General features: G+C 37.9%; 1 protein-coding gene across 9 annotated transcripts in view; it reads right to left on the minus strand.

Moving 5' to 3' along the window:
• The window catches only part of CNTN3 (contactin 3), a 383448-nt gene that overhangs the window by 173466 nt on the left and 182045 nt on the right, over positions 1-27937 (minus strand). For all 9 annotated transcript variants that reach the window (XM_063703922.1, XM_063703924.1, XM_055381198.2 and 6 more), the window contains exon 5: positions 18031-18126. In XM_063703922.1, the coding sequence (XP_063559992.1) occupies positions 18031-18126 (96 nt within the window). The remainder of the gene's footprint in view (positions 1-18030; positions 18127-27937) is intronic.

Genomic DNA, 27937 nt, shown 5'->3' on the forward strand with positions numbered 1-27937 from the left:
AAATAACAGCACATTATCTCTCATTGCTAGTAATTATTTTGTTTCTGCTAGAGGAAGAAACCAATAATAAAAAGACATATAGGAGATTTCAGCAGAGGACATGTACTTACTAATTCTTTTCAGGACTAAAATGATAACTCTACCTTGTCTATTATGCTGAATCTTGAAAAGTATAAAAAGAAATAAAAAAGAAAAGTACAAATTCTCCTGCTAAGAAGCATATTCTCAAAACCAAGGATGTACAGAATAATGTGGCAGAATGGAAGGGATCCTTCATTTTCTCTTACAATAGGATGTTGGATGTTAAGTTTTAGAATTTAAACTGGAATTTGTTCTATTTTTCCATGTAATGCTAAGATAAAGAAATGTGGAACTTTAGAAAAACCATAAACCAGAATACATATATTGTGTAGGTGCTAGAAGCATTACAATGGAGAGAATATGAAGATGTGGGTAAAGTATAGCCAGGCCAAATATTCTTTTATTTATTTATTTATTTTTTGAGATGGAGTCTCACTCTTGTTGCCCAGGCTGGAGTTCAATGGTGCAATCTCAGCTCACCACAACCTCCACCTCCTGGGTTCAAACAATTCTCCTACCTCAGCCTCCGAAGTAGCTGGGATTACAGGCATGTGCCAACACGACTGGCTAATTTTTTTTTTTTTTTTTTTTAGTAGAGATAGGGTTTCTCCATGTTGGTCAGGCTGGTCTCAAACTCCTGACCTCAGGTGATCTGCCCACCTCGGCCTCTCAAAGTGCTGGGATTACAAGTGTGAGCCACCGCACCCGGCCAGGCCAAATATTCTTAGCAGAAGACCTAGGTCTAGCAAAAGACCTCGAAACTTGCTTCTTAAAATAGCAAGTTTGGAAAACACTGGGGAGTGGATGATGAGCAGTTGCTTGGTGAGTACAGTGACAGATGCACTGAACATCCTGACTTCACCACAATGCAATATATCAATGTAGCAAAATTGCACTTGTACCCCACAAATATATATAAGTAAAAAAAGAAAAAGACTGACAAATACATACTTGATGGTAGCACAGCTCAGGGCATCCATTGAAAGGTATCTCATTTTGATAAAGTATCAGAACTTGTTGACATTTAAAGGAACTGTGTTCTCTCTCCTGTATGATAGGAAACATATCACAGAGGCCATATGCACAATAGGTTCCCCAATGGTTGTTGGTGGTTGTGAGCAGCATGGTGAATCTCCAGTTAACCTTTCTTTGACTCGATGTTTTCCAGCTTAGCCAGAATGGCCCAGACAATCATTGGCTTTCTGCAGTCAGCTTATAGCTCAGGGAAGGTAGGACCTTGAGAGGTCATCAACAACATTGGAATAAATTCTGCTCCACTGTGGGAGGGTGCAAACTTCAAGCTAATGTGCTTCAAAGGAAATTAATTTCCCACTGGTCTTGCAAGTTTGTGTTACATAAATCCCTGGATTTAAGACTAGGAATATTTCTGAGATGCTTTTGAAAATCTGATCTAACTAATGTTTAAAAAAAAGGAAAACACAATTCTCCAGAACATAATGTTGTAGGCCTTTAATAAAAGATTTGCATTGAGTAAGTCTTATCCTGGATTATCTCCCAGGAACAGTAACAGTGGTTGGTTTTTCAAAGGTATCACAGAAAAAGAAGGTCAAGGATACGGCATGCTCACTCAGGAGGCAGTGCATGTGTTAATTCTTTTAACTGAGATTTGGAAGTTATCCCTGTCTTTAGAGGGGACATAATTGAGGCCTAAAACTGGCTTGCTTTTTGGATCCTTGTCAATGCATTTCCTAATGCGGCCAGATCTCGAGGGCCATTCTCAACCATATGCATTCACATCTCATCTCCCAATTTACGGCAGAGATTGTATTAAACCTTTGTAATTAGACAGGGTATTTATGTTCTAGACTTTTCATTTGGAATCTTGTATGCAGCTTTGTAAGAATCTCCTCTTCCTTCTTCAGAGTAATTACCCTACACGAGGTGCTCTTGCATTCTCTGATCTTAGAAGAATTTCATATCATTCATCTCTCCTTTGTCTTCTAATGAAGTCACATCATTGTTTCATAAAGAGCAACTGGAGGTTGTTTTCCCAAAGTCTTAACTAGTATCCTTCTGGAACTAACATACAGTAAAATTGTCTATACAGTTCTTCACTCTATTATATTATTTTTTATTTCAAGTATAAAGGTTCTCTATTTCTTTGGCCAATGCACTACACACAGCTTAGAAGAAGCAGTCTTCCATGAAGAGCCTTGTATATATATAAGGGCTATATGTTATGCCCTTTATCAGGATGTCTTACCATGGTCTTGGGTCATATTAAAGTAAATAAGAAGGCCATTCGCCTGAGGCTGTCTCTGAGACCAGAGCTCTTAGGTAAACAAACTGGAACTTATCTTGGAAACATTTTTTTAACTGACTAAAACCAAACAAAGCAAGACTTAGCCAATCGTGAACAGCCAAGCACACAACTGGTTACACAGATAGGAATCTCCCACTGAATCATATCCAGATAAGTAAGGTGAATGCCTGGTCACACTGTACCCAAATTAGGCAAACACCTAGCTATCACCAATCAGGTAATTTCTCTATTTGTTTTCATGATCAGCATATAAAATTCTTTTACTTTTGTTGCAGAGCTCTCTGAACCTCTTCCAGTTTTTTGTGCCGCCTGATCCATGAATCATTCTTTGCTCAAATAAACTCTCTTACATTTATTTTGTCTAAAGGTTATTTTTTAACAGTACTATTAATCCAACTGTTGGTTGTTCCTTACTATTACAATTTATCTTAGAAGTCTGTCCCTAAGCATGTGTACAAGAACTGGAAGTTCACAAAAATATACATAGAAACTATTCCTTGGACAGAAGAGTCTCATATTTTTTGTTTTAACTTTTCTCTACATGACACTTCAACTGAGACTCACAGGTTATCTGTTTAATGCCACTTTCTTTGACTAAGAAGTCAATTTTTAGCTTATTTTGAAGCTCTTGCAACTTAGAGTTATTGGAATATCCATTCAATTTGGATTTTTTCACTCATTTTACTTCCTGGAAAATGCCTTCATTGCATTATGATGTTCTAATTGTGATGACTTGGTTTTAGCAAAACAGCATTTCTTTCAATTTTGTTGAAGATACTTGATGTTTCTCAGCTTGGAATACTTCTTCCAACATACTTCACCAAGGATCAGAAAGAAGTCATGAATTCTTTAACACCTTTTATGAGATGAAGTGTGAATCAATGCATTTTGGAAATACGGAATTTTGCTTCTCCTACACTCCACTCATAGAAAGATTCAGAATGCCTTAACTGCACGCTGTGGATGTTACAATTCTCTTTATGTATCCGTATCTTGTTCTAATAGCCCATAAATTCTTCTTACTCTCTACTCTTGTACTGCAGAGAACAGAATCCTCCCATTGTATGGCTCAGGACTGTCCAACCCCTGCCCTCTGCCTAACCTGTGAATCTGAGACTCAGAACCACAGCTAATGAAAATCAAAAATAACTTTTACTGCTTACTAGCACTGGATTAAGAAAACCCATATAGATTTCATGTGAGAGCCACAGGAAAAACAAAACACATCATGTGAGTATCTGTAAATGGTTGGCAATAATAAGTGTGTGCTGAGAATTAACATGTCATGTTTATACCAGATGTCAGGTGTACTGCTTCTCTCTCTGAGTTGTCAAAAAGCATAATACAGAGAGAAAAGGTCAAAGAATCCTGGGGGATGTTAGTGGTGCTTAAAGGTTATAATGATTGAAAAAGATCGCTTTAAGTCTACATGTATCACCACTTCAGATGTCATTTCATGTCTCAAGTGGAAACAGAATAGGCCTTCTTAAGAGATTTGTGGGATACAATATGTTTTGGCAGTAGAGTTGAAAACACACTATGGTTACCTTAAGTCTGCCAGAATGGGTCCCCTTATCTGAAGATCAATGATTACAGATGATTGATGGACTAGTTTCCCCACCAGAAAACACCAGCCTGTTATTACTAGAACAGATGCAATGTGATCCATACATAATTAACTGAATTTACAAATGCCAGAAGTACATTAACTAGTGAAAGCATCCCTTAATTTTCTCCTCCAGATTTCATAATGATATAGTAAAGAAATGACCCACTAACGTATCAATAAGTGAACAGTCAAGCTGAATCTGAATAAATTCAGGCAACTGACTCTACTTACTCACTGATAAAATAAGAGGAGAGACTCCCCTCTCTATCCTTTCCTCCCTCCCTCCCTTCCTTCTTCCTACCTTGCTTCCTCCATCCATCCCTTTCTTCCTTTTGTTATTTCTTTCTCTTTCTTTATAATTTGTCAGCCCAGTGTCCTATCTTTAAAAATATTCATATGGAAGAATAACATTTAAAATAGGTAAAAAAAAAATCACTCTATTTGAAGAGAAAGTTATGAAAATTAGCGTTTGTACACAAAGCTGCCCCCTTGAGTATTTTCACAAACTTTTAGAGCACTCGGCAGAGGATATTTTGAAAATTACTGGTGAACCCTATCTTTAAGCTAGGTCAGCGCTTCCTGAAGTGTGCTGCTCAGAACATCTGGTCCTGCAAGATGCTCCATAAACAAAGAGTTTTCTTCTCAAGTAAGTTTAGGAAATGTTGCATGCTGGATTATTCCTCTTTGATAGGTAAAATCAATATTATCCCATTAAAAGCTCTGAGAAATAAAAGAAAGATGCATTCTTATTTCCCTAGCATTTTTGAAAAAGTTTTCTTTTTTAATTGTCCTCATACTTTTCCATGAGGCCTATTACCATTCCGCAAGAACACAGTCTGAAAATGCTGCTCAGTGTCACCCAAATGATGTCTAAGCATAACATATGCTGACAGAAGTATAAAACCATGAGAGAAAATAAGGAGTCTCTGCTGGGAACACAGACTTTACCAATTGTATTTCACGTATCAACCCATCAATTAGATAGTCTTGCCAGGAAGGCAGTGCTAACAATGTTACTTAGCTGTGGAAGGTGATCAGTAAATGGTAGTAGTAAAGACAGAATGTGGCAGGCTGTATAAAAACCAAATCAGAATTTAGAAGAAGTAACAGGAGTGGGCTGCAAAACACCTAATACTTTCAGATATAATAATGTCACTGAAAACATTGCATATGTTAGAAAAAACGGAAAAGTTCTTAAATTTCTGAATTTACATAAAATTTACATTAGAAGAAACAAGCAATTTACTTATAGCTACAATAGAATTAGGTATACTTCTGCTTAGTTATGGTGTTTACTTTGGGGAACATGATGTGTCCTCACTGGAACTGAGCTATAGCTGACATCTGTCAACTGATCTTTCAAATTCACCTTCTTCCAGGTAAAATCGATGTGAAATATTACAGAGTTTGTATTTATGTGTAATAGAATCTCACTCTTTAGACTTCCCCTACTCTGTTGTGCTTAGCTGACTGATTTATCCTCACTTTGGGGGCATAAAACATTTGCTAAGAAAAGTAATGATGCAAACTAGACTGGAAGGGGAGAATGTTTAATTACTTCAGAAAAAGTATGTAAAACAAATTTGGAAAACTATTTCCAGGACTGAGATGCTACTTTCAGATACTACAGGCCTCCAAGGGCCTATAATTAGCTGCTTTAATTAGCTTCGTTTGGAATTATTTTATGTACCCCTGAATCTAATGAAAAGTGGATTTTTAAAGACTTTATAAACCATCCCGTTGACTGTCTCTCATATTTGTAATCCCTCAGATTGCTAAGTGAATGAGGCTTATTCATTTTTTTATTATCTGTAAAGAATGTCCTTAAAGGAGGAGACTTTCAGCTGTGTCCTGTAGGCTGAAGGCACCTTCAAACCATGTAGTGTTTCATCCATACCATTTAAAAAATATTGGAAAATTTTACCAGCATACAGTTTCTGGCTTTTCTTTAAAAATTTACTTTCTCCATGGCAATAATCCACTGGAGCTGAGTAGCCCATGAACCCTCCAGGTGGAACATTCAGTTTACCACAATCCCTTCTATACTGAATTTTATACCATTTTTCACTATACATTGTTTTGTTTATAGTAGAGTTGGAATAATGTAGACTGGTTATCATATGCAGATCTCTGTCAAATATGGAAAAACCGAAAGGAAGACCACAAAGGTCAAATAACTCAAGAAAAAATAAGAGAGCATATGGTGAATTACGTTATTATTATTTGCTGCTCCTCTCTGTGGCAGGACAGTTCTGGCCCATTTGGTCAGCACTGGCCATTAACAGTTACTTTGGAAAATGGAATGAGCAAAAATGATGTCTATACCACCTGTGAACAGCTTGCATAGTTCAGACAGTTTTATTTTCTCTGTGTCATGAAAATGACATGTCCCAGGTAGGGACCACTCTCTCAAAACGACAAAATCACATGGAATACAGATTCAGCCAACCCACTGCTTAGAGGCTACATGGATAGGAAATCAATCTTTATTCTTAGATGCCTCTGAGACTTTGGAGTTGTTTGTTGCTGCAGCATAACCTATTGAAAGCTGATGGATGCAGAGCAAATTTCATATGAATAGTGAAAAATATCTCCATGTGTTTCCTATACATATACAAAATGTGTCTGTGTCTAATGAATTTACCTTAGCCACGGTTAGGAAAAAAAGCCATGGTAAGAACTGTAACCAGCAAATGGGAAATGCATGTGCCAAATCCTCAATAAACTCAAAAAAGAACTGCATTTTCTATATTTTAAAAAATGCAAATAAAGTAATTGATGCTGTTTAGAGATTCAGCTGTTACCAGGAAAATAATTGCCCAAGCCTCAAATCCTAGCCCTCCTTTCGTTTGAATCACTTGGCTGGCTGCTGCAGACCTGTGGGAATAGGGAAAGGTGATCACTGTGGAGTTTCTGTGAATGAATTCTTACTGAAAACTTCATGCATGATTCATTGCACTCTTACCTTTAACCCTGGTATCATTTCAAAGTCCAACTTGCTCAATTTAATGAGGAAAAACAGGTTTTAAATAAAAGCCAAATCTCAAAAGGAAGGGGATCAATTTTGAAATTCCCTCCCCACAAGACCAATCTGGGTTTTCCTTCAGACAGAGCAACAGTCACAGGCACAGACACACAATAACAACAATAACAACAAAAACAAATCCAAACTACCCTGGGGTGAGGTACCAAGCAGTGCCTGTGAGGATCGAAAGCTATAAAACCATAACCAAGTGGTAAGAGAGGTGCTCAGTCTCTCTGAGCATCAGTGCAGTTGACTGCGAAGCTCCCACCAGCTACTCCACACCTGGGCATGTGGATGGATGAAAGTCAGGAAATTTCAGTTACACAACTAGGCAGACTAGCAACTTTGCTCTCCAAGACAGCATTTTTGTAAAAGTTTTTTAAAAATTATCCTCATACTTTTGTCTCTCCAAGACAGCTAAAGTTTAGGGAAAAAAATCTGCTGAGATGGAAATTACCTAGCTTATAAATAAATGAGTATCAAAGTTCCATGTAAGCCACAAAGTTCACTTCTGTTTCAGAGTTTAAAATGTCCTATCTAATAAAATTCACTCACAAAAATACTTCAACTCTTGTACTTGCTCTGGCATAAATATTTCTCTATTCCTTTAAATGGTTTTTGAAAGCATTTACATTTGTATGACTTGAAGACAATGTGTTTCAAAGTATGGCTCAAAAACCATCTGAATCAAGACTCTCCTGGGTCACTGATAAAGAATGCAGGTCTCCAGGAAAGACCCCACCCTATGGGGTCGGAATCTCTGGGAGTGGGACTGTGGAATCCACATTTTAAACAAGCCCCCTAAATGAGCCACTAGAGTTTACAAAACACTGCCCTATGACCAAAAACACTTGATTTGGACTTTATCTGTGTAAGAAATATCCATCAGTTTGATCTAATACATTGTCAGGTTTCTTTGTAACAGCAGCATGTGTAATATTAATTAAAACACAGGTACACACAAATGCGCTGTAATGGAAGCAACCAATGTTTTATTGCCCCCACTTGCTAGTGCACAGATCAATTCTTGGATCTCACCTGGTGTTTCCTATAGTCTTCTTTTTTTTGACCAAAAGCATCAACTAATGGTCTTTCTGTTTCTTTTTGGGATAGGAGACAAAGCCTTTACCATTCTTGATTTATAGCTAATTTTTTACTTAAAGCAGAAAACATCGGTCAGGACTCTGCCATATTAAAATAAATTCTGTTGAAGCACTATCTCTTGAACAGTAGATTTAAACCCCTGAGTTTCCACACGTAATTTTTTGATGGGCTTAAGGCTCCTCTGTCTGTTGGTGGATGGAATCAGAGCAAGAAGACTCGTACATCTTTAGAGTGAGAAAGAATGATTTTCTCATCCTACCACTGCAGACCAGTTAGGGGATCTGGGAATAAACTGGAAGGGGGAAGTGTGAAGCCATGCTGCTGTGAGAACAATGTAAGAAATGGTCAGGGGCATTTCTGAAGCTTGGGGGAAATTCACCTGTAGACTGAAAGTGTAAGTTGTAATGAATGAATGAATCCAGTTTCTTGAAGTTGTTTCCATGACCCTGACTCTTTCCAGAGCTCTTTGTGGTATGTTCCATGCTGACTTTAATCCAAAAGGGATGCCGTGACAGCCCCAGGGACAGCTGTCAAAAAATATAGCTTCTGTTTCTTTATTTTTAAATTAAATTTCCTATTCTCCTTGCATCAGTTTCGTTACTACATACATACACACATATCATCCTAAAATGATGTCCATTGCATTAGTTATGAGTTTGTTTGTCAGAAACAAAAACCTACCACAGTCAGCCTAAGTAAGGATCAGAATGATATACAGACACAAGCTGTTTCATAGAACCCAAGGGCTAGAAAACAGCTACCAAGAAATGAGAGCTGGGGAGCCTGCAGGCCAGGCAGTCTTTCGTCCTTAATCTCTGCCCCTGGTCTCTTCTTGTTTCTGTTGGGCTACATCTCAGCTCCTGAGGCATCAGCTTTCTTGGCTGCCTAATCTACATGATAGAAAGGCTCTGTTCCAAACTCTCAAATTCAGACTTGTAGGCTTACAGGTCAAATATCAAACTCCCAGGAGAAAGCATATGATTGGCTCATCTTGTGGCAGGTGTCCTCCCTCGGCCAATCGGTTGAAGTCAGTTGGAATGTGCTGGCTGGGCCCCTGGGGTCACTGATGCTAGTACAGGATGGGCATCTCAAAGCCATCTCCATTCCTTCTCTCTAAACATAATTGTTTTAACTTTTTCCTCCTCAACTACAGATAATCCAATGAGGAAAAAAACCCAAACATTTTCTAGAACCATGTTTTCTAAAGTGGGGTTCAGATATTCCCAGCCAGACAATCCCCCAGGGTACAGAAAGAAAGTATAGTTAATCCCCTTCATCGATTTACTTTTATTTAGATATTTTAAATTTTTACATTTTTCCATAAACATATTAAGATGGTAGTATATTTGTATGTGTATAAATAAATCAGACATTTCAAACAATTCACATGGATTGCCTTCTTAAATACTCACAATGATCCAATAAGGATAGGTTCTGTGATTATTCCCCATGTATAGATAAGAAATAAGAGATACAGAGGTTAGGCAACCTGTTCCAAATTCCATAGCTTGTAATAAAAGTGTTAGAATTGGAACTCAAGCAGTCTAGCTCCAGGTGCCCAGTTTCTACCCTCTCTGCTTCCTTCATATGTGTATATGTGTGAGTGTGATCGTGGCAGGGTGGTGCTTAAAAAGGTTTTCATTGTTACAGAGTACCCATTAAAGGAGTCTGAAAAACACTGTTTTAGAAGGTGGAAAATGTATAAGTAAAAAAAAATTGAAGCCTATAATGTTTGTGAGCACAGGAAAACTTTCCATCAGAAAGCAACTGATCAGCTGGGCGCAGTGGCTCACACCTGTAATCCCAGCACTTTAGGAGGCCGAAGCGGTCGGATCACTTGAGGTCAGGAGTTCGAGAACAGGCTGGCCAACATGGCAAAACCCCATCTCTTTTAAAAACACAAAAATTAGCCAGGCATGGTGGCATGTGCCTATAGTCCCAGCTACTCGGGAGGTTGAGGCATGAGAATCGCTTGAACCCGGGAGGTGGAGGTTGCAGTGAGCCAAGATTGTGCCACTGCACTCCAGCCTGGGTGACAGAGGGACATTCTAAAATAAAATAAAAAAAAAAGAAAAGAAAGGAAAGAAAGCAACAGACCTAGGTGCCCAAATCTACCATGACATGGCTTTGGACAAATCACCTAACTGCTCTGAGCCTTGGCTTGTCAATGCAGAATGAGAGTGATACTCTCTTCCTTGAAGTTCTGTTAGGAGCAATAAGCTGTGTCTGGCCAATAATAATGGCACCTATTATTGTCATTCTAGGGTTAACTAGTCACTAGCAAACTCATCATTTTCATTCCCTGTGGGCCCATATGTACCTGAGGACAGAATTCCTGTCTATCTTCCTATTTCCTGCAAACTGAACTCAGTGCTTTTCTCTTGGGGAGTCGTTTCGGGCAGTATTCGACAAGTATCAATTTGGATATATTTCTATCAACTTCAAGAGCAATACGCTCAGTTTTTCTCTTATTTAATATCATTCTTATTCAAGTGAAGAAACATATTTATTATAGTAAAACCTTATTATAAGACATATCACATCTTCCACAAATAAATAGCTGTTTGATGGATACTTGAGTAAATCAATGAATAAATACAATGGATGGATGGATGGATGGAATATGCCTGTATGGACAGACTTAGAAAGAAAGAAAAAAGGAAAGTTGAAGGCAGGCTCAATTAATATTTTAAATTCACAGCTTCCACATTCAGGCACTTTGGAGAACTTCAGGATTTTCATCTCCATTTCCAACTACAAAATGGTCTATAGAGTAAAACAAATGTTTCCTTTAGAGATCAAAATATTTTATAGTTATCCATATAAAAGCAGCTAAGGTTTATGTGTCAATTGATTCAGAACATACTTGTCTTAATGTGACTATGAATCTGTTAATATTCTGAACTCCTGAAAATGTCAATAGTCACATCAGTATTGACATATTCAAAAAATAGTTTACAATTTTGAGATTCATTCAGTCTACAGATGGATTACCTAACTGTTTGCCATGACATTCTAACCTATCCCCAGGATAGGAGCAATAAATAAGCAGTAATATTCTATTGTACAGATGCCAATTTCTCAATAGCCTATCAATCATCTGCTTCCTAGTCTTGATCTTGCAGTTTGTGGTGACATAAGTGCTGCTGTAATGCAACTTTTGCACCTGCTCCTTTAGGGAAGGTGGAAACCACTGGGTTATTGGAGAAGCAGTCTACACAGTGACCTCTGATGCAAATGTGATGGGAGCCAGAAAGCATATTCTTAATTCTGTTTTTTCCCCCTAAAGAGACAAAGTATTGCTATGTTGCCCAGTCTGGTTTCAAACTCCTGGCCTCAAGGGATCCTCCTATCTTGGCTTCCCAAAGTGTTGGGATTACAAACATGAGCCACCATGTCCACTGCAGAAAACATATTCCTTTTTTTTTTTTTTTTTTGAGTCAGTCTCACTCTGTTGCCCAGGCTGAAGTGCAATGGCACGACCTTGGCTCACTGCAACCTCTGCCTCCCGGGTTCAAGCAATTCTCCTGCCTCAGATTCCCAAATAGCTGGGATTACAGGCACCTGCCACCATGCCCAGCTAATTTTCGTATTTTTAGTGAGACGGGGTTTCACCTTGCTGGCCAGGCTGGTCTCCATCTCCCAACCTCAGGCGACCCGCCCACCTTGGCTTCCCAAAATATTAGGATTACAGGCATCAGCCACCATGCCCAGCTAGAAAGCATATTCTTTCTTCCCAAATAAAACATCAAATTTAGATTCATCTCTATATTTTTTTATTTTGACACTACCTATACATACATTATGTATTCTTGACTTCAAGATTTTGAAAAATGCTAATGTTTTAAAGTTTATTTTATTTTAAATTTTTTTTTTATCTTTTTTTCTGGAGACAGAATCTCACTCTGTCGCCCAGGCTGGAGTGCAATGGCGCGATCTCGGCTTACTAACACCTCTGCCTCCAGGGTTGAAGCGATTCTCTTGCCTCAGGCTCCCAAGTAGCTAGGACTATAGGTGCACGTGCCACCATGCCCGGATAATTTTTTTTTTGTATTTTAGTTGGCGGGGGGGGGGGGGGGGTTTGCCATGTTGCCCAGGCTGGTCTTGAACTCCTGAGTTCAGGCAATCCACCCTCCTCGGCCTCCCAAAGTGCTAGGATTACAAGCATGAGCCACCGCACCTGGACTGTTTTACAGTTTAACTTTATTACCTGCAGAACAGTAGCAAAGTGTTGTTCAAGGAAAACTGTGTACCTAAGATGAAGCTGTATTATACTTACAGATTACATTGTTTAAGGAAATTGTTGTTTTGAGACATAATCACATCCAAAAACACTAGTCATGTGTCTCACTGCCTTGACGGAGACTCTAGCAACTGGACAAGTCTTCCTAGAGATGAAAACGCCTATTTAGTGCGTTTTCTTCAGGTTCTGTCAGCTAAGCTACCTGAGCTGACTTCTGTTTTTCAGTCTATCCATCTTGGGTAAAGAAAAAAAAATAAAGATGCTGATACAGAAGTTGTAAATCCCATGCCATCTGGTCATGTTGCTAACAGTTCTCACCTTTGTCACACCAGGGTTTACAAGGCAATTTTTAGCATAATGTCACTTCAGCCTCCATTACCTGCTGTTTGGCATCTCACATTCTCTTTTTTCCATCCCAAGGGCTATGTTGTTATAATATGTGAATGGCAGTATACAAGACTTCCATTTCAAGAATATGTGCATAGCAGAGATATGGAAAGCTGAATCAAGACACCAAAGTCATTTGCTGATTAAACACTGGGACAGACTCAAGCCTGTTTTCTACTCAGAATAAATTTCTATCAGCCATTGTTGAACAGAACTCATCTCTTTATTAACATGCATGTATGTAATAACTTGATTAACCTATGAATTCCTGAGTAATTAGTATTTATCATAAGGTGCCCATGAACTAGTCTTATGACCTTACTGAAAACAGGGTAATTTTTCTCGTGTATTTCAATGTCTAATGATTGTGTGGTGATATCAGCAACTGAATGGTAATTAACACGAACTCCCAGCTTTTCACATGACTGATAACTAGATTAATAATTATGCTACAGGTGATGCATGTCCAGTCTTCTATTTCTGGCTTTTGATTTCCTAGTTTTCTGACAAACTTTGGGAGGTTAATTCCTCTTGCTTCATAGAGGTGCTGGATTGCTCTGCAGAGAAAGCAATGACTGGGAGGTGGCAGAAAATGACACAGAATGATGGGGAGATAAGAACCCTCTCAGATGACAGCAGTCTGTTGCTGTGAGGTTACAGGGATTCCTAGGAAAATTCTTCATTGTCTCCCACCATAAAACAATTTTTTATTATTATAGTATCAAATAGATGGCGAATGCTCTTATGCAGAGCTGCCCCAAGTTGCTGATACTATCTTGTAAATTACATCAATGAATTAAGGAAATATGATTAACATATGCAGTTTCCACACTTTGGGATCCTTATTTAGGCCTTTTCCACATCTATCTTCCCAATCTAGTTATGGAGAACATTTCTGGGTTTTATCCCAAATAAACAAAAGAAAGTTATAAACTTACGGCACTAAAAGGAGATTTTAACACAATTTTACTATGAGTCAAAACATTTAGTTAACTCTGGAGATATTTCTGTTAATGTGATTTTAAGCATTGCTGATGTGTTAAACAATGGGCTGGAAAATTAAAACAAAACCATGAACTGTGCTGTCTCCAATTTTGAAATGTCAGAAGTTTTTGGCTTAGGACAGTGTCACTTCTGCTGAGGACTCTGTGCCTTCTCATTTGGAGAATGGCAACAGGGTGCTGGTTTAGAGCATGCCATACTAGAAAGAGCCCTGGTCATGAGTCAGAACCTCCAAGTTCTAGTTTTACTTCTTCACAGCTCTGTGATTCTAGGTTGGCTGCCTCCTCTCTGAGGCACACTTTGCAAACTCCCGAAGTGTAGCCCTAAATAAAAGCTGGAGGGTTTTGTGCTGAAGCTTAGTTTCTGGCCTTGTGCCTCATGTGCCATTTCTAAGCAGGAAGTCTGGGCTCAAGGCACTAGGCATCGGCTGGTTAAGAGCCCACGCTCTTAGCATCTGCAGGCTCAGCTTCCAGACTCTACTGTACATTGTCACGCATCTTCCTCCCCATACTTTTACCCAAAAAGAATCTCACTAGCAGGTAATTTCCACAAAGGACTAGAACACTGCTTGGCATCTAAGCAACACTCAATAGACAGAGGCTAACACTACTATGATTATTTTTATTTTATTTATTTTATTTTTTTTGAGACAGGGTCTCGCTCTGTTGCCCAGGCTGGAGTGCAATGGTATGATCAGCTCACTGCAACCTCCACCTCCCGAGCTCAAGCAATCCTCCCACCTCAGCCTCCCAAGTAGCTGGGACCACAGGTGTGCACCACCATGCTCAGCTAATTTTTTGTATTTTGGGTAGAGGTGGGGTTTTACCGTGTTGCCCAGGCTGGTCTTGAACTCCTGAGCTCAAGCAATCTGCCTGCCTCGGCCTCCCAAAGTGCTGGGATTACAGGCATGAGCCATTGTGCCCAGCTGGTTACTATTATTATTATTATTACTGCCTTTCTTTGCTTACTCTGTTAGGCTGATATAAGAGGAAATACAACAGATAAATAAAATATGATTGTGTCTTCAGTAATCAGAAAAATAACAAATTTAAACATTTCTAACCACAGAGAGGGAATCAAGAAGAAATGAAGAAATGTGAAGTGAATATAGGTAATATAAAGTGTGGGAGACAGAGAAGGGCAAGCACATGTCCTGCAGGGACTGTGCGACTCTGTGGGAAGAAAACCAAATGGACCACAGTGCAGGCCATGAGCTCTCTGATTAATCCTTCATCACTTGTACTGATATACCCCGGAGTTACAGCTTCAGCTGCTCTCTGACCTGGCTCATACCCTCTACTGAATTAAAGGCCATAAGTCAAAAAGGTGATGAAGCGGGGCTGATACCAGCTGCTGTGGACAGAGTTTACTCTGATCTGTCAATGCCCGCACCTGTCTGGTTGGCACCCAGGGCATTTTGGCTGTTAAATGCTTATATCTTCACAAAGTTTCCAGTGAACTCTCAAAAAGCATGTATAACTGGCCAAATTTTAAAAAATGTATTCCTTACATGAATGTGTTCATTTCTTCAACCAATATTTACTGTTTGTTACAAACCAGCCTTGTACTAGGCTCTTGGGTGCAGATGAACACCAACATAGGCCTGACCTCAAGAAGCTCATAAGCCAATGTGTTAAGATAGTGGACATGAATTGTGAATACCTCCGCATTACAGACACTTGGATCAACGAGCATCACACTTTTTAGCATCTAAATCTGTACAATCTGGAACTGAGGGAAGTATGCTTTTGGTGAATGTTATTTGCTCCCCTATGCATGCTCTGGGTTCTTATGGGTTCATGTCTGACATCTGGGAAGATTTCTTCCCGTCTTCACCTACAATCCTATTTGACTTCCACTGTCATCCCAACCGAGTGTTTTAAAAATGGAAGGACTACCTGAAGTCACCAAAGGCAGAGAAAAATCAGGATACCATTATTTAGGACAGGTGTGATGGTCTAACAGTTCTCCAATTTTATAACATTTGAATAGATTCATCTTTTGGGACATGTTTCATCCAACAGCTTACTAAGACATGTTCACTCTGTGCATACTTAGGCAACCAAAAAGTTCCTCCTTTCCGATCAGTGAATGTATCTAATCATAATAACACTTAAACAAAATCACTCAGTCGGAATTTTAAATTGGGTCAACACCTATAAAACTGATCACAACCAAGACTACCCAGCTATTACGTTATGTTCATTTGAGACAATATAAATTTAAATTATTTTGATACTTCCTTCCTAGATGTAGTTTTAGCAATTATTTATTTCTATCTAATATATCTCCCTCTTTTTTCTCATAATACAACACTTCTTTTTGAAACTGCTTCTTTCTCATTCCAGTGCTTGTCAGTTGGTGGACTGACTCAAGCCCTCAGCTTCAGGGCTCCCATAAATAAGGCTGATTCTAAAAGAATCAGGAGCCATAGAGAAACAGGGTGTCTGCTTCATTAGGATATTTAGCATTAAGGATCACAGAGCTTAGAGCTGTCAGAGGTCACCTTTGCCTCCACAAGGAAGATACATGAGAATGGAGGCAATATGGAGAGAAGTGGAGTCAAGAAATACAGAGAAAAATGGATTGTTTATGGAATTGATTCAATCCCTGAATCCAACGGATTGAGTTTTCAGGGAGCAGACCCCTAAATAGAGTTTGGAATAAAAGCTTTTAATTAATGATCAAAACTCATGAAAGGAAAAAACTAGGATTCAACTGGGAAGAGAAAGAAACTGAATTGTGATGTGGTCCAACAAAGACATGGTCATCCTGACAGGAAGTTATGGATTAAATCAGAATTGCCCAGTGTTGGTCAGAAATGGTTGACCCTTCATATCCGAGCCTTGCTCAGTCACTAGATGTGGGCTTCCTCAGGAGGGGTGTGACTGTGGGCAAGTGTCTCTCTGCAGCTGGGGCAGACCAGGAAGGAGTGAGAGCTGGAGGCCATCCACTAACCCCACACCCCGTGGCGAGGCAGCACGTCCTTCTGGGTGGTGTATCTCTTTGTAAAACCTCACAGTGCTACCAGAAGCCACTTGATCATCCCAGTTATGTAAGCCAGCACACTCCCAATTTTTTGTCAATACAGTTTGACTTCTGTTACTTTGTTTGCAATCAAGAGGCTCTATGCTTCCCTTCAAACTTAAAGTTCTTCTGAAACATCAAGATTCCAGCAATTATGAACACCCTTGAAATAAACTGGAGAACACAATTTAAACCCACAGCAGACCACATGATGGCAATCCTATTTTTTAATCAAGCTCCAAGTCTGCAGTCTCCAGATGGTTCACGAATTTCAAGTGGCCAGATCCTGAAGATGGGAGATATCTGTTTTATTGGGCTGAGGGTTTGTGATCAAAACTGACAACTCTTTGGGTGGAAAGGACTGTAATTTGCATGTCACAGAACAAATAAAGTCCAGCATGTTTTCCTTTGAATAAGTTTTACTGTAATGAGAAGTAGACTTCTCAGTTTCACTTCCGGTCAGAAAGATCCACTCTAACTTGTTTATCTCCCAGTAATTCTCATCCTCTCAATAACAAAATGCATGTTTCTCTGAGAACAGTGATTTATTCATTAATAATGCCCTCTTTGTTCCTGCAAGTGGCCAAGTTTGCAATAGAGAGCACGACAGGAAAATCAAACCAGCACCCCAGGCTCGTACTGGGGAGATAATAAAATTATTTTCATATGTGCTGAAGTTCATTTTTACTCTGGGTCACTATCTTGGTAAGGTTCTGAATTTCTAGTAATATTTCAATTTATACCAATATAGCATAAAATTTGCAATTCCAACGCCCCAATGTAAATGATGTGAATATACACACATATCATTTCTATGTGTGTATATATATATATATAAAATACATATATAAAGAGGCTTATTGGCGCATACTAATAAGCTTGTGTGTGTGTGTGTGTGTGTGACAGAGAGAGAGAGAGAGAAAGAGAGGCAGACAAACAGCAAAGCTCCAATTTGACATGGCATAAAACTAAAAACCAAATGATAATGGTGTAATGACAAAGCATTGTTTAGCACCGTTAGGTGACTGAAGCAAATGTGATCTCTCTTGTCTTTATAACCCAAAAAGTCAATGAGTTGACTGTTTAGAAACTTCTCTGGATGGACTATTTTTTGTAGCGTTCCTCATATTCCAACTCAGCAGACAAAATCTAATGCTCAGGTTATCAAGTTTCTCAGAGTAATTTACAGATGCAATAACAGTACATGCGCTGCAGGCCTTGCCCTGAACCTTAATAAATATGAAAAGCAGAAACAGAGCATGACTTACCTCCAGAGTGTGGTGGGGGGCCGCAGAGCAGCACAACTCCCTGGCCTTCACGCACAGACACTGTACTCCTCATTTTGGTTTTAAAATTTTCAAGATCTGATTTGAAAACAAAACAAAACTGAATTTCAGAAAGACCAATTAAATCACAAATTTTACACCAAGACCTTCCTTTCTCTTAGAAAACAATTTTAGTTTTTGCTTTTTTCTTTAAAAATTTTTATTTTTATTTACTTAGAATTTCACCCTTTATTTTACATTCAGGAGGTACACGTACAGGTTTGTTATGTGGTTATACTGTGTAATGCTGAGGTTTGGGGTTTGGTTGATCTCATCACCCAGGTAGTGAGTACAGAACCCAACAGGTAGGTAGTTTTCTAATCCTTACCCCTCTCCCTTCCTCCCCACTGTAGTCGTCCCCAGGGTCCATTTTTGTCATCTTTATGGTCATAAGTACCTAATATTTATCTTCTGCTTATAAGTGAGAACATACAGTATTTGGTTTTCTGTTCCTGCATGGAAAACAATTTTAAAATCTCTTTCCAAGAACCTAGAGAGAAAACCATTTGCTTTGAGGTAGAAAAGCTGGATTCTGATTTCTTTATCAAAGCTTCTAGAAATTCAGCAATACAATATAAATATATACCCACTGATCCCATGTTGCTGAAATAGTGTCTAAAATGGCACGAACTATCCAAAGACAAAGTGTGTATCAGAATGAACTAACCAGACGATATAATTCAAAAAAGGAAATGAAATATCCTAAATCAAAAATAAACATAAATATGACTTTCACATTCACCAGTGATTCACCAGATCATGAATACTTTTAGCTTCAACTTGTAATAATGACCAACTATTCATGAATTTCCCTCCTAAAATATTTTATCATAGCCTAAATAGATTTTATTCTACCTATAATTATTTTTATTTACAAAAATATTTGATAATATTCAGTTTCTGAGTATAAGTCCTATTTTTCCCATATTCTGAAGGGCTTTGTGGAAGATATATTGTCACTGAAAATTACCAAGTACATAGAATTCAAAGGATAACAGTAATTTAAATCAGCATATTACCTTTTATTTATAGCGGCTAAAAATAATTATTTTTATAAGCATCCAAAGATTTTTTCAAGTGTTTAAAAAAGTTAAAAAAATAGCAATCAAGTGCAAATACTATTTTGATTACCAACGGTTATTTTTAGAGAACATTTAATTTCTTCCAATGACAATCCAGTACAGCAAATACTGATTCATTCTTTCCAACTTAAATTAAAGGAGAGAGAAAATTCCGTTGACTTCATTTTTAAAAATGCTTTAGTTCATAGGGAAAGAGGAAGAAAGATCTGTTTCTTTAAACTCTGACTTATAAAAAATGCCTGTGAATTACACTGTTAATATACTCTATGGTGTCACTTTCTGTATCAGAACAATTGTACTGTCAATTTCTGAAAGAATATACTCACTTCATAGCTCTTAAGGGCTGATATAAATTGCCTAAGTGGTGTCTATACAGAGTGAAGCAGTATATGTATTTTAGAATACAACTTGGATATTTTCAACTTTTCTTTGAAAAATATAAAAAGCAAAATAATTATCTTCAAATTGATAAAACCAGAACCTGTAGACACTTAGGGATACTCTAAGGACCATATAGTAGTATATCAGAGAGAAATAAGAGGGCCTATGTGCCTCATCTTATTGTTACTGAAAAATAGTATTAAATTGCTAGGTTATAAATATGGAGTAAAGTGATTCAGCAAAACTCTCTTGTGTGTGCCCAGAAAAGAAGAAAAAACAGTTGATGGACTTATTTTAACCACAGGCTATCCAACAGAAATGATACAATAACATAGCGTTGTATCACCTTAAATCTAACTAAAATGCAACATTCTCAAAACATTAAGTCTCTTGGAATGTAACTAACTGAATTAGAACTGCAAAACTAGACCATCCAAATGTTTCCCAATGGCTAAATGGGGCAGTACCTCATATCAGAATGTAGCTTATACATGGAATTTCCAAAGATTATTTCTTGATGATCAAGTATGTGTCATCATTGCTGCCTTCCTGTCTAATTCCTTGTTATCTTCTGCCATACAATTTCACAGTGTGGATGTTTTCTATCACTGATTTTAGCTAGAATATGCAAAAATGTATAGAATAGTTCTACGGAAACCAGAAATGTCTCCTCCAAAGGTAAAATCTCTTTTGCCTAAGCACAAATATAGCTGGCACAGATCTGCCCATTGGTCTAGAGACAAGCATGGCTACTCTTTCTGCAGTGCACGAGTGCAAGGAATATTGTTCTGGATATCTGATATGGCCGGTTCATGGATGTAGCATCAGGAAGCAAAGAAAAATAACTTAATTGTAATGGCACATTGTAAGTGGCACTTTGCTGAAAAGGTGGTAAGTACACAGAGGACTGCACTGTTAATCTACAGGTGTAACCAAGGCTTTAACAAGCAGAACCTGGCCAAGTAGACGGACAGTAGTAGTAGCAGTCAGAGGGCCAGGGTGGGCATTTTTCTGAGGCAGATGGAGCAACATGGATGCATAAGAACATACATGTTACGGTCAAGGTATATCGAGACTTTTCTCCTTTTTTTGCAACACTGGGAACTATGAGAAAAGAGTAGTGTCAATGTCTAAAAAGCTTCAGATCATTAAAATATCTAGTGGAAGATTATATGTGTCACCCAAATGTAAGTCAAGCTATATATAGTCCAATTTTGGACTTTAAAAACAAACTAAGATGATAAAGAACACCTACAAGTAACTACAGCTATCATCATATTTAATGGTGAAAGACCAAGTGCTTTCCCCCTCCCCAGCATCAGAAATTCAAGAGAGTTAAGCAGGTCACAGGATACAGTTTCTACATACTAATAATAAACATGCAAAAATTGAAATTAAAAACTCAAAACTACTCACAATTGTTCCAAATAAAATAAAATACTCAGGTAAATTACACGTAACAAAACATGCAAAAGATCTGTATAATGAAAATTATAAAATGCTAATGAAAAAGAAAAAAAATGCAGAGGCATAAATAAATGGAGACACATACTATGAACATGGATTGTTAGATTCAACATAATTGCTGTTCTTCCCAAATTAATACACTGTCATATGCTGTAGAAGAACGTTTCGGTAAATGCTGGACCACATATATGGCCAGACCATATTTACAACAGTGATATCATAGCCATCATGACATAGTAGTGAAATATATTACTCCTGGGTTTGTGGTGATAGTGTAAAAAACCTACTATGCTGCCAGTCATATAAAAGTTTTGCATATAAAATTATGTATAGCATATAATGCTTGAGAATGATACTAAATAGCTGTTATGGGTTTATGTATTTACTATGCTATAATTTTATTGTTATTTTAGAATATATTACTTCTACAAATTGAAAAAAAAAAGGTTAACCATAAAACAGCCTGAGGTAGGTCCTTCGGGAGTTTTTCAGAGGGAAGCATTGTCATTATAAGAGATGACAGTTCCATGCATGTTATTGCCCCTGAAGATCTTCCAGTGGCATAAGATGTGGAGGTGGAAGACAGTGATACTGATGATCCTGACCCTGTGTAGGCCTAGGTTAACATGTGTGTTTTTAAATGCTTTTGGCAAAAACACTTAAAAAGAAAACAAAATAAAAAAGCTTATTGAATAAATGCATAAGAAAATAGTTTAGTAAAGCTTCACAATGTGTGTTTTAAGCTAAGTGTCATTATGGGTCAAAATTCATAAAACATTAAAAGTTTATAAATACAAATATAGTAAGCCAAGATTAATTTATTACTGAAACATATTTTTATAAATTCAGTGTAGCCTAAGTGTACAGTGTTTATGAAGTCTACAGTAATGTACAGTAATGTCCTAGGCCTTCACATTCACTCACCGCTCACTCACCAATTCACCCACAACAGCCTCCAGTCCTGCAAGCTCCATTCATGGTAAGTGTTCAGTATAGATATACCGTTTCCTGTCTTTTATATTGTACTGTACCTTTTCTATGCTTAGATATGTTCAGAAACACAAATACTCACCATTGTGTCACAATTGCCTACAGTATTAAGTAAAGTGATCTGCTGTACAGGTTTATAGCCTAGCAGCAATAGGCTATACTATACAGCCTAGGTGTGTAGTAGGTTATACCATCTGGGTATAATAAGTACATACTATGATGTTTGATGAAATCACCTAACGATGCATTTCTCAGAACATATCCCTGTCATTAAGTGACACATGAGTGTATAATTTTAATAAAATTCTGATCGAAATATCAGCATGGTTTTGGGTTTGTTCTTTTTTTTTTGTAGATAAAGACAAGCTTATTCTAAAATTTATATGTAAAGGCACAGGACTTAGAATGCGTAAAACTATCTAGACTAAAAGCAAAGCAGGAAGAATCACTCTACCTAACACTGAGGCTTATAATATAGCTACAATGATCAACACCATGTGGTAGTGGCACAGGGAGAGACACATAGATTCATACAGCAAAACAAAGAACACAGAAATAGACTCACAAAAATGGGCTCAGCTGATTTTTGAAAAAATGCAATTCAATGGAAGGAGAGAAAAAAAAAATCAACCTAAACTTTACTCAGTTTAAAAATCAACTCAAACTAGACCACAAACGTAAATGTAAAACATAAAGCTATAGAACTTTTATTTAAAAAATATTGGAAACCATCTTTGGGATATAAGGATAGGCAAAGAGCTTTTAGACTTGACACCAATTGAATGGTCTTTAAAAGGAAGGACCAATAAACCAGACTGCATCACCATTTAAAACTTCTGCTCCATGAAAGCTCAAGCGAAGAGGATATAAAGAAAAGCTACAGACTGGGAGGATATACTTGAAAACCACTTATCCACTAAAGAAAGAGTATCTAGAATAAGTAAGACTGCCCAAAATTCAATAGTATAAAACATACGATTCCATTAGAAAATGGGAAGAAGACACAAACAGTTCACTGAAGAGGAAAAACAGATGGAAAATAAGGACCTGAAAAGATGTTCAACATCATTAGACATCGGGGAAATGCAAATTAAAACTACAATGAGCTATCACTCCACACCTACCAAAACACCTAAAAACAAAAAACAAAACAGTGACAGCACTAAATCTTGGAGAGGATGTAAGGAGGCTGGATGATTCAGACATTGTCTTCTTAAGTGTAAAATGTCAAAGCCAATATGGAAAACATGTTTTTTAGTTTCCTGTAAAACGAATCACACATAACTACCATATGACCAGCAATTGCACTTTTGGGCATTTATCCTAGAGAAATGAAAACACTTGTTCATACAAAAATCTGTACATAAAAGTTCGCAGAGTTTTATGTGTAACAGCCCTAAACTGGAAACAAACCAAGTTCCTTCAATGTGTGAACGGCTAAATGCACAGTGCTACATCCATACCATGGATTGCCACCCTGCAACTCAAAGCAATGAAATCTTTATACACCCAACCCCTTTGGTAAATCTTCAGGAAATTATGCTGACAGAAATATGCCAATTCCAAAAGGTAACTTACTATATGATTCCATTTATGTAAAACTTTAAAAAATTCAAATTTAGAAATAGGGTTTAGTGCTGAGCATGGTGTTTTACAACTGTAATCCCAGCAACTCCAGAGGCTGAGGTAGGAGGGTTGCTTGAGACCAGGAGTTAGAGACCAGCCTGGGCAATAGTGAGACCCCATCTCTTAAAAAATTAAAATAAAAACAAAATGGGAGTAAATTAGTGGTTGCCAATGTTTAGGGAAAGTGGAGGGAGATATGGGAGTGTCGTTATCAAAGGGTACTATGAGGGATACTTGTGGGACCTGAACTGTCCTCTTTCTTGACTGTGTTGGTCAACACATGAACATCCATGTGATAAAATTAGAACTAAATACACATACACAATGAGTATGTATAAACCAGGGAAATATGAATTAAAAAATAATAAGCAAGCAAGCAAAGATAAAGTCCAGTTCCTCATATTTCCTTATTTCCTTTTATTTTCTTTTCTCTTCCCCCACATTACCTACAGGATAGAAGTGGCTTGCTGACCCCACTTCTGGCCACCAGCTGTGTGTGCTACTCTACCAGAGCCCATAGCTCCAGCCACAACATGGGGCCAGTATCTCCGAAGCCAACATCAAAGAAAGATGTGCAGAGCCCTTAGGGAAGAACACTCCTTCTTGTGACTAGCTTTTTGTAAAAATTCACATGGACCATTTCTGGTGTATAAAAGTCTTCACTTTGATACAGGTCTGTTAATTTTCTATATTGGGCCAGGTTTTCTATTGCCTATCCAAGCTCTGCACTTCAGGTTGATCTTCCCATGCAGTAGCAAGGAAAACTCTAGGAAACCATCAACGCATATGGAGAAAAGAAACTGGGGTCACTCTGACTTTTTTCTGATATTCTGTGCTCAATCTTTTTCCCCTTCCTACATATTGCTGGTGTTGGTTTCTCACCTGAATTGACCTAGGTAGTGAACTATCAAGCAGAGTATGTGAAATACCACTTGGTATAACTGCAGGGGTATAGTGCACAAGTCTGTCTCTGTATGACTTAAAATCAACCAGAAGAATGACTACCATTTCCCAACAAGCAAATTTGAGTAAACTTGTGTCAAGCCAAGTTAAATGAGTTTCTTTATGCAGAATAAGTCAGGGACCTTAATATAAACTACGGACAGATAATATCTACTAAAGTGGAATGGATATTATAGAGTATTCTAAATGTATTTGACCAAATAATTCTATGTAGACAATTTTATGGGAAATACTGAAAAGGCCACATGTGCAATTGGGCACATAAATATTAAAAAAGATGTCAATAAGAGACTGCAAAGTAAAACAAGCCATTTTCCCTCTAAAAGAACTAAAATGGAACATAATAGTGGCAATATATCTGAAATGGTGGCCAGCTGACTAAATGGTCTCAACATTTAAAAACTGAAGAGCTCTGCCTCAAAATGCTTTATATCTACTTGTGATCACAGCATGAAAAGCGAATGAAATCATTGTCACTGAAAACTGGATGTGAGCTTTACTACTTGTATAACACAACGCTATTTGATGCTATGAGGTGAAGTGTTACCTCTTCAATTAAAATGAAAAATACTATCCAGTAGTGATAATTTGTACCAGGAACACAGACACAGGCAATGTAATAGTCTTCCATACATAATATCTTAAACGTCTTTAATGTTTAATGTTGAAATGCCTAGTGATTGGTAGTTATCAAATTACATCATTACATGAACAGTGTAAATGATAAGATTGCCTTTGAAAGAATCAGGTCGCTGCCAATAAAAGAAATTTGTGCACTGCCATGCAAAAGCTAAGAAGAAACCCAATGAACATACCCAGAAAAGCAATCAAAATCAAGACTGCAATTCAGTTATGGTTTTCACCCTTACTGTAAGTCAGGCTTGTCCAAACTTTTGGCTTCCCTAGGCCACATTGGAAGAAGAATTGTCTTGGGCCACACATAAAATACATTAACACTAACAATAGCCAATGAGCTAAAAAAAAATCACAAAAAAATCTCATAATGTTTTACAAAAGTTTACAAATTTGTGTTGGGCTGCATTCAAAGCCACCATATGCCACAGGGTGGACAAGCTTGCTATAAAAAAGAATCCCATGCAACGATTCAGTTTCACAATCAAGTGGTAAAGTTTCAATTAGTTGATAAATCTCATTAAAGCATGCCCACTACAAAAATAAAAAAATCCCAGTTCAGTGAATGACCACACCTTTCTTCCTGCATTATGGCACGTGCAGAAGCACTTAGAAGATCTCCTAAATCGGAATATTAGACATAAACAACTGACTCTTAGTTATCTTCAGTATCAGCATGTTCAAAACTCAGTCATTATTTTCATTATTTCTTGCTCTATTTCCCAACACCCAAATTCAAAGTGTCTCCTCCTTTTTTGTTCCCTTTCTTGCTGGTCCAATTCTCAAAACATTTAATTATGTATAAAGCCCCTAAGGGAAAACTCTCCCATGGCAAAGTGTGTCTTAGGAAAACAAAACTTTATCCTTATGAAAAATAATAGCTTATTCAACGAAAGTTCAATAGTGTTTTAATTTTGTTTCTCCCAAGCCAGAGCCTCCAAAAAAGACTTGGGTGACATAGTTTATGGGTGGTGATCTTAGAGGCAGTGGGGAAGGAAAGGGGAGAGATGGAGGAAAATTCAACATCTGGGTACATTATCGAAGTTGCTACTGTAGTCAATGAGAACTTGATTTCAAATGAACCTCTGACAACCACACAAAATGCCATCCAGAATCATCCATTTGAAAGATGAGAGTCGGGGGTATATACAGGCTCCCAACCCCAATAGTGGAGGAATTTCCCTGGGGACAACAACTACCTCATCTCCATCAGAGCTTCTACTACGAACCTGCAAGAAACTGTCTACCCGCTCTGCAAATGCTTGGGAGGTGGGCATCAGAGGTGTGATACAGGGCATCAAAAAATGTCTACCACAAACAGATTTTTTTCCTTAAGCCTGAGCCTTTTGAGAGATTTTAAAACAGGTGTGCATTATAAGTCTCCAAGCAGAGACTGAAGTATTTCATATTTTTCTAAGCCTATTTAGGAAATGTAGCAAAGCATCTAATAAGATCATAACATCCTCAGGATCTGTTGTTTTGTTCTGAAACACAACCTGGAAAATGCAGGCACAGGGTGGACCCTAAGCACCTAACTATACTCTACAAGACCTTTCCACATAGGTATTTCATAGTTCAGCTTCATCTGCCTCCCATACATTGCTCCAACACTGTCAACTCCCAGCCACATACACTAAGCAACAACAAACTTCTCCTTTTCCCCAAGCACAAAAATGCTAGCCCATGCCATGCACATAAGGCTCCCACTCCTTCACTGACACAGAAAACTTTTATTTATTGTCCAAACCAGCTTTGGCCACATCCCTTTTTTGAAACCTTTGAAATTACTGCTGTTCTTTCTTATTTTCTATATTTTTATATTTTCCCACCTTGTTCTTCTATTCTGGGGGCCCTGCCAGGATTACAGCCTTGTCATTTTCATCTTTCTATCTCTAGACTGTCACATATATCTTGGCATTGTGTAGGTCGTCAAAGAATGTCTGAAATAAGCATCCATCATCTCATTTGCCTTAGGATCTCCATCATGGGTCTTCCCACCAAAGTTAAATTATTGGTGTCTGCATTGCAGAGTTCCTAACTTTCTACTAGTGAAATTTAGGAAGAGAACACAGGAATTAGAACATCAGGACATTCTGACCATAATCCAGGCCTGCAGATCTATAGGTGTGTCACTTGATTGCCCTGTGTCTTCACACATTCTATTTGTAAAGTGGGTACAATATCCGCCCTTTGAACCTCACAGGGCTTTTCAAGAGAGGAACCTTAGCATCCCAGATCTGTAAGCCTTTTGAAAAATGAAAACAATTATACAAGTACAAGGTTTCATTTTTCCTTTTGAGTCTCTGGTTTCATAACGATTCCTGTTTCCATCTCTCTTTTGTCTTCCTTACAGTTTTTCAAACATGCACAGTTCACCCTATCTTAAAAATAAAACACATCTTCCAATGATCTCATGGCCAACTTTTCTGAACACTCTCTCTACCGTCCACCGCCAGAGGTCCATGAACATCTGTTTCCTTTCAATTTTTAACGTGGGTTGAAGTCAAGTCTTTGTCCTGTGGAGTCAGACAAACCTAGGTGCAATCCCTTGGCTGACTCTCTCTAGCTATTTGAACAGGGCACATTACTTCATTTGCTGATCCACAGGTTCCCAATCAGTAAATTAAGGATAAGACAGCAATTACCTCTGCTATTGTTGCAAGGAAGAAATAAGATAACTCGTGTAAATTACTTAAAACACTGCTTAA

The sequence above is a fragment of the Gorilla gorilla genome, chromosome 2, assembly GCF_029281585.2.
Source record: "Gorilla gorilla gorilla isolate KB3781 chromosome 2, NHGRI_mGorGor1-v2.1_pri, whole genome shotgun sequence".
NCBI classification, from domain to species: domain Eukaryota; kingdom Metazoa; phylum Chordata; class Mammalia; order Primates; family Hominidae; genus Gorilla; species Gorilla gorilla.